The following is a 19525-nucleotide window of genomic DNA, read 5'->3' as shown; positions in this document are numbered from 1 at the left end:
ACAAGGTAGGGGCCAGATGATATACTTGGAGTAAATAGATATGCTTTTGAGCACACAGCATTGTCATCTGATCACTGTTTTATGCTGAAACATTTCTAGCTTCCAAGAAAATCCTAGTTTTGCACCACCAGTAGCAATGGTTCTGGCATATACTGCCTGCCAAGTTAAGTAAATTTATATCCAGCTCATTTTTCATGCAGCATGGGGTATTTTCTTTTTGCACAGTTTAGAAAGCAGTGATGTGGAGGTCAGCTTTTGAGCTAGAGACACAGGCTCCTTTTACAGAAATCTAAGAAAAATGGGCACTTTCAGGGTGCATTTGTCTGACCTAGTTTGAGTATCTACATTAGGATATATCATGCCATGAGATGTCACCTGCACCTGATGGGAACTTTTGATAACTACACTGCATATAGATAAATGTCTGCATCTGTTCAATAAGTAAAATCTTTTAAAAAAAATCCAGTGCCTTTCAAGTCATTCCAAATCCTATCACATAATTGAGTAGAGCATGCTCACTGGAGAGATATATTTGCTAATATATGTGTTAATTCTAATCCTAAATTTCTCAATTTGTCTGTGCAGCCATACTTCAGCAGAGATTCTGCTTTGGACTTTCAGAGCTATCCCCTTACTGAGTCTGCAAACAAAACCACTCTTTCCCTCTGCCCACCGCTTCCTTCACGCATCTTGTCCTCCTTTCTCTTCTCCTTTCCTCTATGCAATAACCTTTTGAAGATTTAGCATGGAAACCCTTGTGAGGTTTTGTCTAGACTTGCTGTTTCTGATGTTTTTCTTTGAGAGACCATTGCTGCGGTCCCAGTATTGTTCTTACTACAGAAGCTCTGCAAAGCCCAGAAAGCATTTCTGACATGTACTCCTATGTATTTTGTGACATGAAGAAACTATTAACTGGTTCTTTTGAGTTCCTGACCTACATTCCAGCATATATTTTCTTTTGCACATGTTTTATCTTCTTGGGTGACATAGCAACTTTCTGGAAGATCACAAATTAAATCAAACCGTGGGAACAGAAAACAGTACAAAATTCTTTCATTTACTGACTGCAGAAAAGGGATGTGGCTTCTGGTAAAGAGAATCCTTTCATAGTTCTTTTTTATGAAGATTTAATGTTTATTCCTTCCTTAATGAAAGAAAAAAACCTTCTGCAAGCTGAATCATTGCTCTGGAATTAATGGTAATGTCATTTGGTCACCACTGTCCTGAGAGAAAATGTCGCATGTCCAGACAATGTAGCTGAAAGAGCAGCAGATTTTTACCATGCCACTAGGCTGAACTAGCCCCATTTTTTAGTTATTTTTAACTTAAAGTGAATTTTGTAATTTTTTTGTTTACTTTTGGTATAAATAAAAAAAGCTCTTTAACAAATGAGAAGGAAAGTGTTCTCTGAGAAAAAGAGCTGGAATGTGAAAATCAGCTAAATAACCTCCTCTGAAGTAATAAAAGAGAAATTAAAAGTAGAAATAACCATTAGCTATGTGCTTTTTTTTTAAAGCCTGCTGACTCTTTCAGTGCTACTCTGTGTTTAACAATCAAATATCACACAACTCAAGGTACATGAGAAAGGTTTACTTCATTTGCTTATCAGCATTCTAGTTAGACAACAGAAGTCCATCCCCCCTGACACTGGTAACCATGTGGTGGCAGAAGCTAGTGGCAGCCCTACACTAAAAAACTCAGATTCAGAACATAAATTTGAGAAGATGCAGGCCTGTGACATTAAATGTAAATTTAGAAATCCAGTGGAGAATAAGATAATAATTTTTTCTCGTTCATCTTGGAAGACCGAATCCATCTACTAATGATGGAACACCTTCACTTCAGCCAGCCCTGCTGCTCAGTTGCATGATGCGTTTCATCCCATTTCATGTGTACTTTCCTAGCTATCTCACTGTCAGACATTTTATCAGAAATCTTCTGCTTTTGTTGCCTTACACCTCGCACAAGGACAGTTTGACCCGACCTGAACTTCTTATCAGATTCCCCTGAGGTTGTACCGAGCTCTGGAAACCTGCACCTGCATTGGTGGGGGCTGTGTGCAGCAGCAATGGCTGGTGCCATCTAGTGAGGAGCTTCTGAATGCTCGCTGCAAACTGAGAGTGATCATCTGTCTTTGAGAAAATAGTCATTAGTATAGTTCTGAAGACGTGGGAATAAAGTAACATGCTACAAATGTTTAACAATAAAGCTTGCACAAACTTGAGGATTTTTTCTCCCAGCTAATCTTTCTCTCCAGAGGCTAGCATGAGCTGTGTTTTGCCCTATGTGTTTGTATTTCCTACCATTCCATGGCTTGTTTTGATTCACTCTTCCTAGGTGGAATTGCAAAAGTGTTTTAAATCTTGATGAAACAGAACTCATTTTTGAGTTGCTGAGGTAGATGAAACCATTCAAACTGTATCATCAATGTACAACATAATGATGTATGGTGTAAAAATGTTCCAGTGTCTCCTGCATTATGGTAGATGTTGTACTCATCAGTTTCTGAAGCTCTCTGGAGATCTGTCCATACCGGGCAGCCTGGTGCTGGCAGAACTAGCTTCTGAGTCAAACTAGTTGAGCCACAGCAGCAGGGTGCTTTGTGTGGTCTGGCTTTCTCTGCCTCTCAGCCCAAAGTGGTGCAACCTCTTAACTGAACCCCAAATCCTTCCCTTACATATTGTCCTCTAATATGTTTAATCCATAAATTCCTGGTTTATGCTCCAGAAGAAATGTCAGGTGGTATGTCCATCCCAGTCTGACTCAGTGTGCCACAGGGCGGTTCTTGACGTTGTTCCTTGTAGTTTATATTTTTTGGGGGGTGGGAGCACTAGGATCCTACAGCTTTTATTTGAGCTCAGTGATCACTTTAGTATGCCTTCCTCCATGGAAACTGCCTCAGAGAATCATACATTCCCTACATTTACACCCCATTCTCCACATTTTGCCAGCATTACATTTAAAAACTTCTCTGTGTCTTTCTTGTGTGCCTGCGTTAGCACTTTCAATCAGCTGAGAAGCTGCTCATTTTCCTTATAAATTATTTTATTCCCTGGGGGGTTGCTTTCTGTTGTGCTTGCTGATCTTGCTGCGTAGGAGTGCATCGGGGTCCTTGCTGTCACATCCTTTCCCCATCTGTTCTTAGAGACTGTTCCACACTGCATGCTCTTACAAAAAGTCCCACCTCCAGCTTGTCTGTCATGGTCAGATCACCCTTCCCACAGGAAATGAACTTGTCCTTTCAACAATGACCTTTTAAAATGTCAGGGAATCAATCTCCTTTCTTCTTGTCCACTGTTAAATAAATAATGGCCTACAACAATCATTTTCATGTGGGTAATACTGAATCATCACATTCCATATACCAGAAACAGTTGCAAAACGGAAATCTGTAATGAAATGTGGAGAAATGGGCTCAATGACTGTGAAACTCTAGAAATTCTGGTTCTGTCCCCTCTTTATTGCAAATAAACAGTTTTCTCCTGTCTTTGTATCTTCATCCTGGTAGATGGATTTCTCAGCAACTCATGACGATGTTCCTGTGTTTTAAAACCTTTGGAGTAGGTACTGTCATTTATTGTATCTTTATTTGTATAGCACATCAAACATTTGGTCACTCTCCAAATTAGCACACCTTCCTCTGCCAGTTTTGTTTCTACACTGTAAATTTAGTAGTAAATTAGAAGGAAGATAGTATTGCAATATGACATCTTTCATCAGGCTGGTCATAAAAGAACTGGAAATTAAAGTTCAAGCTGCAAAACATGAACATTCAGTACAAATTTAAAAGTCTGATCGAGATCTTCAGTTCACTGGTACTTAATTGCAAAGTATATTTATTGAATTCAGTCACAACCTCAACAGCATATTCTTCCATGTGCATCACTGGAGAATCAATAATGTATATATAGCATGGCAAATATTTTCTGGGAAGATTTCCTGCAGGCTTCCTAATTTCTGACCTTTGCTCCTCTCTGCAAATAACTTATACAAAATGGCTGGGCTGGCCACATGAGTTCTGCGAAACCTCTTCCAGTCAGCTGAAGTTGCAGGAAGAGCAAAGCAAGGACTGACATTGTGTGTCCTGACATTGGAAGCTCTGTAATTGAACTAAACAGTTACAGAAGTTTTGTATAAGAACAAAGAAAAAACTTCTTCGTTGTCTTCAAGATATTCCATCCACCCACTTTTTCCTTTTCTTTTTGTGCACTCCCTTGGAGGTGCTGGCCATAGCATTCCACACACACTTCAGTGAGCCTCTTAACACTGGTCTGTAAATCCAGTGGTGGATGACATGGGGTAATCTTGCTGTGCTCTGCATTCAGGAAGAGGTCCAGTCCACCCCAGCAAAATGGGAGGCCTTCTGCTGGAGAGCACTATTGGCCAGAGCACATTCCTGCAATGTTTTGTCATTTAAGGAAAGGGAGCAGTAGAGGAAGTACTTTATGAGTTGTCTAAAATATGACAGGGATAGCATGTTTCCCTAAGATTGCCCCTTTTGGGGGCTTTTTTTTTTTACCTGAAAATCTAATCCAGGAACAATTTCACAGCTTTGGAGAATTTTCTAGGATTTCTGATCCTCCAGGAGCACAGGCAGAGCAGTACCACGTGTGGCATGTCTCACACAGAGGTATTCAGGACTCTAATAATTGAATCATGCTTTATTTGACTGAACCTTTCAAACTGACTGTCTTTGCTTAAATCTCCTCAGTGACCTTTGCCAAAGAGAGAATGTTCTTAGGTCACTTGCTAATGAAAAGGGGACATACTTGTTCAACAATAGATCTAACATGAAAGCAGAGTAAAAGCTGACAAGTCTGAGTTAACAAAGGTTAACAAAGTTAATTCAGTTAACAAGCCAAGGTACTAATTGTCTGAAGAATTACACAAACATTGTGATGATATTAAGTACTTCCCCGGCTCTGACTCTAGCCTCATGCTAAACTGGTTCCATAAGGATCAATTTGCTTGTCTTTATTGCAAATAATATTAAATAGCCCCTATTCCTGAGCAAACAAATAATCAGATAATTACCAGGAAAACATGGGGAAGGGCCACTGGTGCCCAGCCCTCTTCCTTGATTTCCATTCCTTGTTTACTTTTTCCTCCACACCAGATAGGAAAGTGGGACTGGAAGTGGGAGAGTGCTATCTGGTGTAGGAATGAGAGTGGTAACTATGTCCCATGGGATATCACTGTTGAAGTGTACAGCTCTGCATGTTCCCTGCAGAAAGTCAGGCACGGATTTGACAATTCTCAACATAACCAGAATTTTATCAGAAGTTGCAGCGAGAAATTTTACATGCCTTCTGCCTCCAGACAACTACCCACAAAAGAGGTGTAGATGGGTACTAAAGAGATGGTTTGCGTGAGTGGTTTTTGGAATTTATTTGATTTCTTTTGTCTTTCATGCACTCCAAAAATGAAGTGGCATTTCCAGTGTACAGAATCCATGTATTCCTTGCTTTGCAGAAGCAACTGAAACATTTGTTTTCAGAACCTCTCAAAATTAATATGCAACTGCAAACAACTCAAATCTGTATAACTGGCTTTGAATCATTTGTCTATGTTCTTTACATATGTATGAGATATGTTTCCATCCTTTTTTAACCTTTATAAAGATTCCTTTCTAGATTCAGGTGTATGAAGAAGAACAAACTACCTTAAGCATTCAATGAAGTTTTAAGGTTTTATAGTAAAATGGGAATATTTTATATTTATATTTGAATAAGAATTGATACTGCTCTACAAAAATACCCAAAAAACAATAAGGAACACAGACTCCATTTCTTTAAATAATGAAATGTCTATTATTTCCCTTAAAAGGCAGTTTTATAGGGTATGCTCATATGTATTCTCCTAATATATTCTCTATATGCTCTTCCTATGTACTTCAATTTTGAGCCACAGTAGGTAAGAAAAGTTGAGAAAATGTGACATCAGAAAGAAATTCTTTTTGCCAATCTTGGAACTCACACTGATAAATACTGGTTAAGATTTAATTCATTATTCTAGTGCTTCTAATCAGCATTTTTACTTATGGGTCAGGCAACTCAGAAAATATGTCTGCTATGAATCTCTTTAGACAAGGATCTGCACCTCCATAGAATGACTTGTAGAGATTCACTGGTTTTTAAAAAAAACCTGAAAACTGCTGCTGTGGAGATAAATGCATCTGTAATAGCTGGCTGTGGCTGGCATAAGGAAATGAGCAGCTACTTGTTCAGATGCATATGCCTCCTGCCAACAAGAGTTATATTATGTTTTAGATGTATTCATATAATCTTTGTTCCTTCTCAGTTTATTAACCTGAAAACACATGGGCCTCCCAGCACCTAATAATCCAAATGAGCAGGCTTGGTTTAGAAGTAGGGATGCTGTATAAAGCTGGGCTTGGTTGTAAGCAGAAGGAATTCTCTTTCACACTGACAGCTCAAACACTTAAATTTATGGTGTCCTTTGGCAATGCTTCTAAGCCATCAATCTTGTCAGATTAATCATAACAGTATAGCAAAAGACCCATACTGTACAAGATCTCTCCTGGTGTCTTGTCCCAAGGAACTCCACGTAATTCAGCCTTCATACTGGCGCATTCCTAGTCTTCTTCCAAGGAAAAAACTTGCACTGAGTTCTGTATTTTGTTTGGCTGTTTTTTCATCTTCTCAATATGGGCTTATCTGATATCATATAATAAGATTTAGAATATAAAATTTTACTCCAAGTGCTGTGTTAATTTTCTATGAAAGCAGTGTGGAAAATTTGTTTTTAAAACTACACTAAAGTTTTGTTTCAGTCGTAGTGTTTAGTTTATGGTATGTGGAATGAAGACAGCTGTAGCATAGATAAATGTTAATTATGGATAATTGTTGACTATGAAGTTTTGAAAGTGTATCACAAATGGGCCTGTCCTTCATTATGAGAATAAAATAATTTTTTCCTAATATCAGTAAGACATTGGTCAGTATCTTTGCTACAACTTCCTAATACAAGGAAATTAGGATATCTTCAGGTTCATTTCTTCAAGTCTCCACACCTCTCTCCCCATCTCAATGAAATTAAATGAAGTTGAACTCTTAGCCTTCTTGGACAGGGACTGCATTCATCTTCTAGCTCTTTCTTTGCAGGCATGGACAAGGCTGTTAAAAAAGACTGTAAAATTTTATACTAAAACAAGGTATTATTTTTTTATCAGCTCATTTTTATAAATACAATGTGTTCGTTCATGTTTTGCTGTAATTCTTCCTTTGTGAGATACTGATGCTGTTGCAGCTGCTCTATGAAAAAAAATCTAATTGATTTTACTTAAGTTGAATGTCTTGGTAAATTGTGCTTTGCCCTATTTAAAGCATATTTCTCCAGAAAAGATTTTGACAATTTACTATTAATGTCATTAGTGCACTGAGTACTGCAGAGCATGCAAAACATATGTGCCTTCAGTAATCCTACGTCTGGAATGACATTCAAATACTTCAGTTCACAGATCTCAGACATACTGCCACAACCAGTTACTTAAACTACTGTTGTGTCATTTCAAAATTGTTTTGCCCCTTTTGAGCCTTGTGATGCCTACAGTCAACAGGGATTATTTTTAAACAATGTTTGAAGTAGCCTGAAGAGCAGAACCAGCACTGGAAGGGGAAATGACAAGGGAGCCCTGTGTGCAACTCCTCAACCTGTGTGAATACGTGCATGTCTCATCATTTTCAGGCTCCACTCCTGAATAGAAATATCATCCCTAAAGAGGCAGAAATTCCTGCCTTTAAGTATCAGACTCCACATAATAAATGCGACCACTAAGCAGATTTCACAGTTAAGCATATTTTACTTGGTCGGAGTGAAATTGGTTATATTTTTGGAGAGTAGCCATGAATATTCAAGTAGTGAATGTTGATTTGAGTGTTAATATCCATATGTCAATTCTGTGACCACATCACAATGTGGTCACTGCTGCTGGAGTTTCTCTGTGCTGTGTTTCCAGATAACATTCATCAAAGAGCCTGGCCTACTGGAATGGAAAGAGATTCTGTGTTTATTTTCTCTTTGAGAGATTGACTCCATTGTACCAGTGATAACTAATCCAGCTTCATGCATCACAACTGTTCCTATATAAATGCTGTGTTATTATTTTTATCAGGGCCAGCCAGGACTCCTTGGATCGCAGGGGTTCACTGGACCACCAGGATTGATGGGGATCCCAGGAGTGCAAGGTCCCAAAGGTCACAAAGGTGAAAGAGGATATCCAGGAATAACTGGACCCAAAGGAGAAGCGGTAACTTTTGAACATCAAATATTTTAGCTAATAAGCAAAACACTGGGCAGAACTTAATTTTAATTGTGCTTTTTCACTCCAGGGACAAAGAGGAGTCACTGGATTCCCCGGGGCAGATGGCATTCCTGTAAGTAGCAGGTTACTTCATCTTTAGGAAATCACCAACTGCAAATATTGCAGGCTAGCTTAAAGCCTTTGTACTTTAATTAAAATGTCTGGGTTAAGTTCTACATCAGCCATGTACACACTTTTCAGTTAAGGGCATTTACTGAAGTGAGTAGAACCGCGAATATATGAGAGTATAATCTGTGCTTCCTCTCATTCCCTCAGATAATTAAAGGTCTACTTGCTTTGTCCTATAGAGAAATCCCCTTGTAAAAGGGACAAGAAAGTATAGAAATTTCCTGTGCCTCTGGAGGTTACCCAGCTAAGTATGTTCTTTTGTAGAAAAGACCTGTGACATAAATACTTCACATCTTTTAAGCTTGTGAATAAAGGACACGAGTGGGTCATTCCTTAATTGTTTCAGATTTGCAAAGCATGTAGAAACACCAATGATTTTAAGAATACTAACCATTGTTAATTTGCTCTATAGCTTATATGACTAGTCTTAAAAAACTTACTGAGCCCTAAACAGTGTCAAACTTTGAACAAATTGACCAGGTCCATGAAACTGAAACACTCAAAGAGGAAAACCGGGTAAAGTTCACAGCACAGTATTTTCCCAGCTTACACTTCTTTACATCTTGTGTCATAAAATAACAAAGAAATCTGAGTCACTGGAATCCCTGGACAGAGTTCCCAGGCTTGGGTTTCCTTTATAGTGCTCCCTGACACCAGGGCCCCGCTTTGCAGCCCACGCATCCACATCCATTCTGCTTTTACCCTTTTTTGTTTCCAGAAGAGCTCCCTATCAAGTTTCAGGGATTTCTCTTTCACAATCTTCCTCATCTTCTTCTTTCTCACTCTTAAAGGAAAAGAAGAAGAACCATCTTTCCCATTTATTTTAATACTTCTGAGCCAAGGGTCTTGTTCATCTCACTGCGTCTTGCTGAGTTTTTTCTAAGCACTGTAACATCCTGTGGAGAGTAAATCACTCCCCCATAAAGCCCCATGTTGCTATAGCTGGACTGATTTTCTCACCTGAGCAAGTTTTCTTTTTCAGCCCTGTCTTCCTGACTTATGCATATTGCACTGTAAGGGATAAATACCTTTGGACAGTACTTGAACCTGCATTTTCATTGTGTCCTCTCCTCAAGCTCCCTTGCCCTTCTCACTCCCTTACATTCTCCAACCAGTTTTCTCAGGCCAAGACTTAACACTGACCATGGGAAGGCAGGTAGATAGGCACATGAACCAACTTTAATGGCACAGTGATAGGATGTGAGGCTGGGGGCCTAGAAAAAATGGTGGTAAGGCAGAATCTCTTTTGGGGTTAGGAGCAACATGATGGAGCTAGGTGAAGACATAGACAGATTTCTGGTTTTTTTTCCAAACAACGGAGCAGATCAAAGAGAAAACTCTTGCTATAGATAAAGGAGAAGGGAGAAATATTTTATTTTAGTTTCTGGTTTTTCTGGCTGAGCCCCCTGGAAGAAGGCTGCTCAGGGGAAAATTTGCTTCTCATTGGCCTCAGTGCAAACCAGAAACAACAGCAATTAAGGCAAATGTAGGTGCAGCAGTGGAAATCCAGTTTGAAACAGCAATAACTTTTCAGAAGCAGTTCTGCAGTGCCTCTGGCTCCCTACCTTTGAGCCCTGCTGTTTGCTTCCATACTCACAGCCTCATCATGACACTCAAACTACCTCCAACAGCATCTCTGACTTTTTTCCTGGCTTGGAAGCTGTTCAAAGTCAGTGAGGAACCTTTCTTCCCACTCTTCCAGTGTGAAGCACTGAAATGCTTAACAATCCCAGTTTTTGGTGGCTCCCTGTGCAGCAGCCTCATCTGGCTTAGTTCTCTGCTTAACAGAGCCTGCATTGAGCATAGCTTTCTTACCCTCTCTGAAAGGTCCTTCACTACTCATTTTTTCATGCTGTCTGGGGCATCTGGTTCAAGCTGCAGCTATATTAAAAAAAGGCACTGTCTGTTTCTGTCTTTGAAAATCCTAGTTTCCCATGGATCCAAGCCTTGGGCTTAATGTGAGACTGTCTAAATACTGTGTGACTACAGGAAAAGGAAAACTAGAAACAGATGGATAGATAAACACTTTTTTTTTTTTTCCTCAACAGGGTCATCCAGGGCAGCCAGGACCAAGGGGGAAACCAGGTCATGATGGCTGTAATGGGACAGCAGGTGACCCTGGTGACTCGGGAACTCCCGGACTCTCTGGTTTCCCTGGTACCATTGTAAGTAGCTGTCAGTGAGTACCTGAAGCCAAGAACATTGCTGAAGCGAGTTTCATTCACACATTTGTTGGAAGCAAATGGGACATCTCTTAATGGAGCTCCCTTTTGACCCAGCAGAGCATTAGTGCTGACTTACCATGGACACACAGCACTGTGCTTGGTCATTAAATTGCAGTCAGGGCCAGAAGGTCTGCTCAAAGCTATACCTGTCACATAGGTCTTGCAGAAAGATTACTTTAGGAAAGCTTGTACAGCTTTAATCAACAGCAATAAAATAATATTGAACTCACAATTCTTGATAAAAGTAAGCTTTTCTTCCCTGCGCCATGGCGAAGGTATTGACTTTCCATGGTGATATACATAGGATCATGCTGAGGTGAGCAGTGGGGCTTCTGTGTTTACCAGGGCAGGTGTCAGCCCTGAGAAGCTGCAGCCTCAGCTCTAGCTAAGGAGGTGCTACCCTATAATAGCACTCCCAGGTAGTGGGGTGTTCCTCCCACAAAATCAGAAATTCTTTTATGCACTGTGAGGCTTTGCACTTCTTTTCTAAACCATAAATTTCAAAAGCTAGGCATAGTCTCTGCCTCTAAACAGTTATATGTTTATGTATACTTACGAAAACGCCAGCAAATATTTTTCATTACTCTTAGCTGTTTATGTGTTAACATATATGATATGAAAGCTTACATTTTGTTTTCTTTTGGTTACCTCCAGGGAGTCCAAGGGCCAAAGGGCCAGAAGGGGGAGCCGTATATAATAGCACCAGAGATCATAAGCCGACACAGGGTATGTCTGTAACTCCTGTGAGTTACTCACGCTCAGTGCAGTTTTTCAAGCAGCTGATGGAGAGTGAATTTTTCTTATATTCTGGTGGGCACATCCCAAGAGGCCCCGTTTGATTCTGTGCAGGTTTTGGAAGGCAGCTTCTGCTTTCTCTGGTTGCAGCAGTCTATCTGATATCCAAGGGAAAAAAATCTCCAGTCAGTTATTTGCAAGGAATTCCAGCCTACAAGTGGATTTCAAGGGCACTATAAATGATGTAGTTCAAGTATTACCCTCTTTATTCAATGACTATCTTGTATAATGCATGGCAAGATCCTTCCTTTGCCATAGTTTTGTCCACTGGATGATTGCCATTAACATCCTTTCTGAAAAATTTTCATGCAGGAATTGGAGTGACTTAGGGTAAAATATGCTTCAATGTTTTATTTAGTTATTTAGGAAACCCCAAGTATTCCTATGGGTACTTTTATTGTGTCTAATCCTTAAAACTTGTTTTGTAATCACTTGTAGCTTTTTCTCATATATAAAGTCTTGTATAATTTGAAGGTATCAGAAAGAGATAAGGGATTATATATGCTGATAGAGTATAAATTGAAACCTATTCAAAAGCTACATCTGAGCTGTAGTCAGCACAGAAGTGATCTGCTGACATAGTTTATGTGTATTTTGTGCCAGCAGTGAGTGCCAAAGTAGGGGTTTTTTGTTGACATATTTGTAAGTTGGCTGTATTTTAATGGAACCTGCTTTTCCTTTTAGAAACTCTTCAAATTTGCACTTGTTAGTAAATAGCAAAGATTAAGGAATGATTAAGTAATGTTTAAGAAATGCTCAAGTATGTTGGGGCCAAGGATGCATACTGGCACCTGTGTTCATTTCAGAAAGTACTTGGTTCCACAAATTATTCTGTTAACTAAACTCAAATTAACTAGATAGTTAGGATGCTACTCAAAATGATTGAAGGTGTTTGGACTGAATACCACATTATTTATGGGTGTTGGAAGGTCTTTGCGCTAGAACATTTTTGGATCCGGTTTCCAAAAACATTTCAGCATGTTCTGCAGTTAAAATATGTGGTCACTGAAAACAGTATGTTCTAAATGCTTTTAGTGACTCAGAAGAGAATAAAAATGATTCAGTAATTCCCATGCAACTCATGAAAAATGAGCTTGTACATTTCAGTTAAGGTTATGGCCCTAATTAAGCCACTGGTTAGATAGGATTTCTCAAGGAGGATTTCAGTGTGGTCTGTTGTATATTTCAGCCTTGTAGTTTGGATCCCTAACTTTACCAGCCAACTTTGTACCCTCCTACTGTATTGCATGCAACTACACTATGTCTAGAAAGTACAAAATCTGTGTGGCACACATTCAGTTATCTCAACATCTGTATGGAATACATCAGTATGTAAGGGTTTGTGTAGCATTGTATGCTATAATTAGTGTTTTCAGTGAGAAAAAAAATAATGAGTGAGAAAAGGATTCTATTCAATTTTTTATATAGTATTTATTGTATTTCTTACTTCTTTGTTGTTTTTTGTTTTTTTCTAGGGGGATCCTGGGGATCCAGGGTTCAATGGTTTTCCAGTAAGTAGTGTTACAGTGAATGTGATAAAGTGTCAACAGTAACTGATATCAGAACAAAATTAGTTGATGGTTGGTGTTTTTTTTATTTAAAGGGACCTCCAGGTACTCTGGGTATTCAAGGACCTGTTGGTCCAAGAGGAGAGCGAGGAAGACCAGTAAGTAAAGATGTATAGTTCCTTTTGCCTGTGTTGTCAAAGGCTTTTGATTGACATTGTATTTCTTTAACCTCCTTGGAAGACCACTATTTGTAAAGATTGTTTAATGTTGCCCAGTCCACACCTCCCTACACTGAGTTATCAAAAATATCAGAACTTGGATATGTTATCTTTTCTGCTCATAAAGGATATGTATATTAGCTCTCTACACTTTCCAGAAGACATTGAATAGTATTTAGAATGCTGTTTTATTTTTAAAATATTTTTCAGTAATTTTTTTTTCCAAAATCAACATTTAGTTGATTTTGGAAAATAGTTCTTTGGGAAGACTGTGTTCTCTTCAGATATCATTTTCTACATTTCTTATTTCCCTGGTTAATAGTTTTATGGGTGAGAAACAGATGTTCAAATTCAATATATTTCATTTTCTTGAAGCTTCTTTTATTTTCCTGTAAGACAACATTATAGCATTTGTTTTGTCAAAATTCACTTTAGACAAAAACTTTGGACCTGCTTTATACCACTGATTTTAGAGAGGAAAAATTAATTCAGGTCTTCTTACGCACAGCCTCCATAGCTGTTTTTAGGGACATCCCCCTCAAAAAAAAATAAATTTAGGACTAAATCAACAGCATGATAAGCCTTTCCAAAGTTACTTTCCTGAAGTAGCTTGTTTTATCACCTGGAGTAAACTGCACCTTGCCTTTCTCCTCTGCTCCTCCTGATGGGAAATCTTTTCAGTCCTTTATTCACTCTTCCTTTAGAGCAAACCCACAAAGTTCATGAGCTTCACACAGGAGCTCATCCTGCAATGACTTACATTTCCAGTGCTCTTTCTTGGATCTTAGTTCTATGAACCATATATTTTCTGAGCCCCATGACTACATCCGTCTGGTTACCATATTGGCAACATCTCTTTTGAATAAAACACATCCAGCTATATTTGCTGCCTCTAAAGCTGTGACCCTCCTTGTGAAAGTGGCCTTTGAGAGCATTTGAGAGGTCTGAGTTTGCATCATTCCTCATCTCTATGTCCCGGGTACTGCACGAAGGCAGGTTTGGCTCCCCCAGGTCTCTGCAAGCTCTCCAGGCAGAGCGATACCCTGTGCAGTTTATCTGCCCAGTAGGTTAGGCAATGGCTCACAAACTACTTGACTAACCAAAACTGATTCAAAAGCAGTTTTTTTAAAAACAAGTCTGGTGTTCGTGCACACAAAGGTACATAGCAAGGCAGAGATGCCTAACAAATTCAGGTCTCACCTGAATGTAACTATTTTTTCCTTGCAGGTTGGCCTTGATTTTGCATAATGCAGTTAACGACCCCCTTCAGGGCTCAGTAGATGGATAATTCCATCTGCAACTTTCTCTCTGTCATTTGTTCACCATCTTCTCTGAACAGCTCATGGTTCTTACTCACCCACCTTTCCTACTCTTGGCAGAGTTTTTAATGTGTAGAGCCTTTTGGAGCCTGTTAACTAACATAGCTAACCAAAGCAAGGCAAGTCTCTCCAATTAACGGCTTTCCAACTGCTTGTAAGGCTCTAGCAGATTTATTTCCTGTTTCAGTTTAGTTTCCACCATCTTCCTTTGATTTCATTCTGTACAATCCCAAGTAAGTTAACTGGGATGCATATGGTAGTTCAACCCCCTTTACAGACTGATGCTATACCAAGACACCAGTCTGGTGAAGCACTTAAAGATGTGCTTAACTTTACTGACCTTAAAACGTTACTAAGTCAGCATCCAAAAGCATAAGTTCTTACTACTTGATATAAAACCAGGTTTTCGTTAGGTCTAAGCTGGTGAAATGTTATTCTGTTCAGAAAGATTACAGTGACTTAAGAGGGTATTTTTCAGAACAGTAACTACAACTAATATAGTGAGGATAACACGTGGAATGCCAAGGAATACACTGCCTACTAAATATGTACTTATGTTTCAGGCAGAAAATAACTAACCTCCTGCAGGCATTGATTAGAAAGCAACAAGTAACTTGCTCTCCCCTATTGTGTTTCCCCAGGGACGACCAGGTCCCCCAGGACCACCAGGACCACAAGTAAGTCTTTCTGTCAAAGCAGTTAATGCTGATTTTGTGTTGCTGAGATTATCCAAGACCCATTTGAAGACGGTAAAATAAAGAACCACAGGCTGCACCAAAGACTGTGTAGCACAAGACCTTCTGTTTTGTCTGCATACCATGAAAAGTTAATCTTACACTGGGATCGCCTACCCTGAAAAGATTAAACCAGTTCTAGAGCCAGATTTAATTTGCTACTGTAGTCACAGTAGCTTCCCATGAACAGAGAATCCTTGCAGTCTTTACAATATTCAATTATATCTCTGTGGAAAAAATACTGGAGTTCATGTTCCAGCCCACTTAGGTTTTTTTATTTAGCATGCTGTTAAAAATCTTGCAAAAGAAATGCTTGAACTTTTTACAATGTTGCTCCATGGGTGACTCAAAGTCTGTTTTAAGAAGAGTTATCTTTGTGAAAGTTTAGGTCTATAAAAATACTTCTAAATCTATAAAAATATTTTGAGGTAAACCTAGACGATTATTTGATTGCAGTTCTTCAGTGGTGTCCTACAGACTTGTAAGCCTGAAAAGATCTTTAACCATGTTTAAATTTGAATTTTAGGTTCCAAAACTGAGTTGTACAGTTGTCAAATTTTGACCTGTTGTTTTTGCAGGGTAACAGGGGCCTTGGCTTCTATGGAGAAAAAGGTGAACAGGTAAAGGAAAACTAATGAATTAGTATCACTACTAAAGGACAGGTTGATGTTACCTGCTATTTATAAAGGAACCTATTTTAGATTTGCAATTGCATTATGTAATTATAAGAGAAAAAACAAAGTATAGCTTTGATAGTATTTATAGCTTTGATAGTAATTATCCATAAGGAATGTCATAGCTGAATCAACTTCTGTATGTCTAGATCTATCTGTGCTGTCATTTACACCGACACAGAGGTAACACTTCTGAAATTTATAAGGCCAGGCCACTTTATAGAAAGTGATAATCTTTACTATTATTCTGGAAACACACAGAGCAAGAGCAAGGATTGCTATATGTTAACCCAGCACAAAATAAATTTATCTTGCCATCAATTTATTTGCTGGGTTGTATATGGTTTAGAACCATACTCCTAGCAGGGGCAAATCTGTATTGCTCCTTTTTTTGCAGTTAAATGACACTGTGCTGATCAACAGCTTGATAAGGTATTATAACCATTAGTCAACGTGCCTTCATGCTTTTCCTACAGGGCCCCCCAGGTCCTCCAGGTCCACCTGGGCTTCCTACAAGAGAACTGATTGCTGTCCCCTCTGACAAACACAAGGTAACTAGAGGGTATTTTGATGAAATAAACAAGAAACTAAGAGCACTGCAGTACCAAAGCTAAAATATTGTACAAATGTGTTTTTACATATAGAACTTTGAAGACTTTAGTACATCAAAAGAGAAATCTGCTACTTTTCCACAACTTGGATCATAAAGTATTTATTGAAACTATGGTGGCTAAAGTAATTCAGAAAGTACTTCTCAAGTCTAGAGGTGCCTTAGGCAAACTTGTTCTTTTTGTTTAAGTATCCAACTACTGGCCATCACTCACATCTGATTTTACAGGGAGAAATACCTCCTGAGAAATCATTACTGTGTTTGTTTTTATAACTTACCTATGTGGTGCAGATGTTTGTATATTCAGAATTAATGCTTGTTCATATGTATTGGAGAAACCCTCAACAGGAAGATGAGTTTATTCTCATTTGTTGCTTCTTGCTGGGAGAAGAGATACTCATATCCCGTACGTGCATATTCTGTATCAGACACCAACCTCCAAACCAGTAATTTTTCATCCCAAATTTGAAGTCAGAAAGTTTATGTGGCTCATGCAATTTCTTCAATAAGATGAGTAAATTGGAATGATACTGAGAGATCTAAAAATGCTTTTAACACTCTGCAGTCTGCATTGTTACATACATGTTGGGATTTCCATAACTGAGCAGCGATGTCTGCACGTGAGCTACTTACCTGGAGAGCTGTTATATTCAATGGAGATGTAATCAGTGTAGTGAATAGACTTTAGGCTATGATTTGTCTCATCCTAATGGAGCTCTTGATCAAATAATTCATAGATAATCATAGGTAAAAACGGGAGAATGCATTTTTTCACAGGCAGTACTTAGGCACTCACCACCCAGACACCTCACGAATATGCCTGGAAACAGCCAGGTATTCACACTCCTAGACACCTTTCCAGAAAAATTATCAAATATTTTTTTAACAAGCAACTTCAAAAACTTGTTATGAAAACATGTATTTCATATGACTAGTATATGAATAAAGAACAGCACAAAAGTAGTGTTTTTTTCTCTCAATAAATATTTGGCATTTTGTGTTGTATAAAAGTTACTAAAATGTAAACAGGAATGCCCAACATATCTGAATATTTTTTCTTTGTTGTTAGGGTGAAAGAGGAGACCCTGGACCAAAAGGGGAAGCTGGAATTCCAGTAAGTCAAGTGGAGAAGAATGAAGATAAATAAAAATATTGGAGTTAATACTGGTGCACTCTTCACTGAAGTGATGCAATACAGATATGGAGTAATATAAATATGGAGCAATATCGATATGTTAAAAGCAGAGACACCAGTTTTAATGCTTTAGAAAAACTGAACCACTTGATGTGTAATAACTCCACAGCACAATCAGTTGTTCTCTTACTGGTGTACCAAAATAAGATTTCCCTCACACACCTTCAATTTAGTTTTAAATATTAATAAATCTTTTTACTTACTCTTCTGATCTACGTTTTAAAGTTTCACTAGATTTCAATAATTAAGAATACATGGAATATTTTTTAATCCTTTTTAGTCTACTCTCCAATACCTACAGAATTTTGGTCCCTTGAGTCTTTAGATCTGTTGAGTAAGTGGACAGTAATCTTATATGTTGCTGTATTGTGCAGAGCTGTCAACCAGGCTTGAGTGAACATGGTTTAGTTATAACTTTGCCATTGAGTGGTTCCTTTTGACTTCCCAGAACGGTTTAAAATACAGTCTTTACCAATAAGGGATGCCTCAGTGAGCATTTTGCATAGTTTGATTTTCTCAGATGGTCTGGTCAGCAGCTCCATGAGGTTATGGGAGAAAGTCACAGTGTGAGCTCTGATGCCCTCTGTGTGCAATTGCTAGCCAGTTCTTCAGCTGCTGGTCATATTTTACACATGTAGGGTTTTTTTTACTCATTAGGAAAACTGGAGATTATATGCTGATGTAGCAAAAGGTGATATGTGTTTCCCCCTTTTTTTTATTTTATTTTTTGGACAGTTGAGTGGATAGCAGTATGCCTATGTTTGCCCAATAATTCTCTGAAGCTACAGTTTGGGCATAAGCTAAGTTGCTTAATTGGTTGTATAGCTACATAATTACTTTGGCTCTTCTTCAGAATTGCAGCTACAGAAGAAATAAAGGAGATGATAGGCAGGAAACACTGTCCTTTCCCTAATGGCCTACTCCTGCTATTGTAACATGTTACATTTAATTTCAAGGACAACAGTTCTTTCACATGCAGCTATTATTAGATCCTCCGTGTGTTACAGTGATGCTTTCTTCCTGTTTAGGTTCCATAAAACAGCATTGCCATTTTTTTGCACTTAATGAAGAAATATTTTGAACTGACTTGCAATGTTTCCTAGGGTGTACTTCTCTATGCTCCTGAAAAAGGTGAAGAAGGAGTAATAGGCTTCCCAGGACAAAGGGTGAGTCACTTATTAAAATTCACCCAGCTGAATGTGCAAATCCAATCTGACAGTTTGCCTTCTGAACAAAACATGGATTAACAAATGATAGAAATTATAGCTCTTCACCCTACCAGGTTTGACCAGCTCAGAACTGCCTGGTACAGGAAAGTGAAAAGGCCATTTTGAAATGGTAGTGGGAGGAGGGCCCCACAGGACTCACAGGAATGCTGTGCATCTCTTACTTAAAGCTGTGCTCACTAGCCACATCTACTGTCCTTGTCCTCAGCACAGAGTGTATTCCACTGTTTCCATCTGAGCTGTCTTCAGCCATGGTTAGCAAGCATGAGTTTGACTCCACTTACTTGTGACCCCGTGAAACAAAACCTAATTTAAATCCTACCTTGTAGCATCTATAAATGCTTGTTTTGGGGTAGTGTTTCTGAAGTGCTTAAACAGAGTGAGAACAGTATTTAGCATACATTTTACAAAAATTGGTCATCTTTGAAATCTTCATGGTCAATTTACAATGTATTGATTAAGAGAGAAGAAATCAAATACCAGATTAGATTTCAGACCTGTTCTGTTTGCACTGTACAAAAATCCCATTGAAAACATACCTGAACTGTGACTGTTAGTGTTAGAGTTTC

The 19525-nt window shown here is 38.6% G+C and overlaps 1 protein-coding gene across 2 annotated transcripts in view; it reads left to right on the top strand.

The window, feature by feature from the left end:
• Positions 1–19525, top strand: part of COL4A2 (collagen type IV alpha 2 chain) — a 140092-nt gene that overhangs the window by 82514 nt on the left and 38053 nt on the right. For both annotated transcript variants that reach the window (XM_064646526.1, XM_064646525.1), the window contains 11 exons: positions 8135–8269; positions 8352–8396; positions 10501–10617; positions 11332–11403; positions 12948–12983; positions 13076–13138; positions 15159–15194; positions 15830–15871; positions 16402–16476; positions 17605–17649; positions 18834–18896. In XM_064646526.1, the coding sequence (XP_064502596.1) occupies positions 8135–8269; positions 8352–8396; positions 10501–10617; positions 11332–11403; positions 12948–12983; positions 13076–13138; positions 15159–15194; positions 15830–15871; positions 16402–16476; positions 17605–17649; positions 18834–18896 (729 nt within the window). The remainder of the gene's footprint in view (positions 1–8134; positions 8270–8351; positions 8397–10500; positions 10618–11331; positions 11404–12947; positions 12984–13075; positions 13139–15158; positions 15195–15829; positions 15872–16401; positions 16477–17604; positions 17650–18833; positions 18897–19525) is intronic.

Source organism: Pseudopipra pipra, chromosome 2 (assembly GCF_036250125.1).
Source record: "Pseudopipra pipra isolate bDixPip1 chromosome 2, bDixPip1.hap1, whole genome shotgun sequence".
Lineage (NCBI taxonomy): Eukaryota > Metazoa > Chordata > Aves > Passeriformes > Pipridae > Pseudopipra > Pseudopipra pipra.
This window is presented reverse-complemented; position numbering and strand designations above follow the sequence as displayed.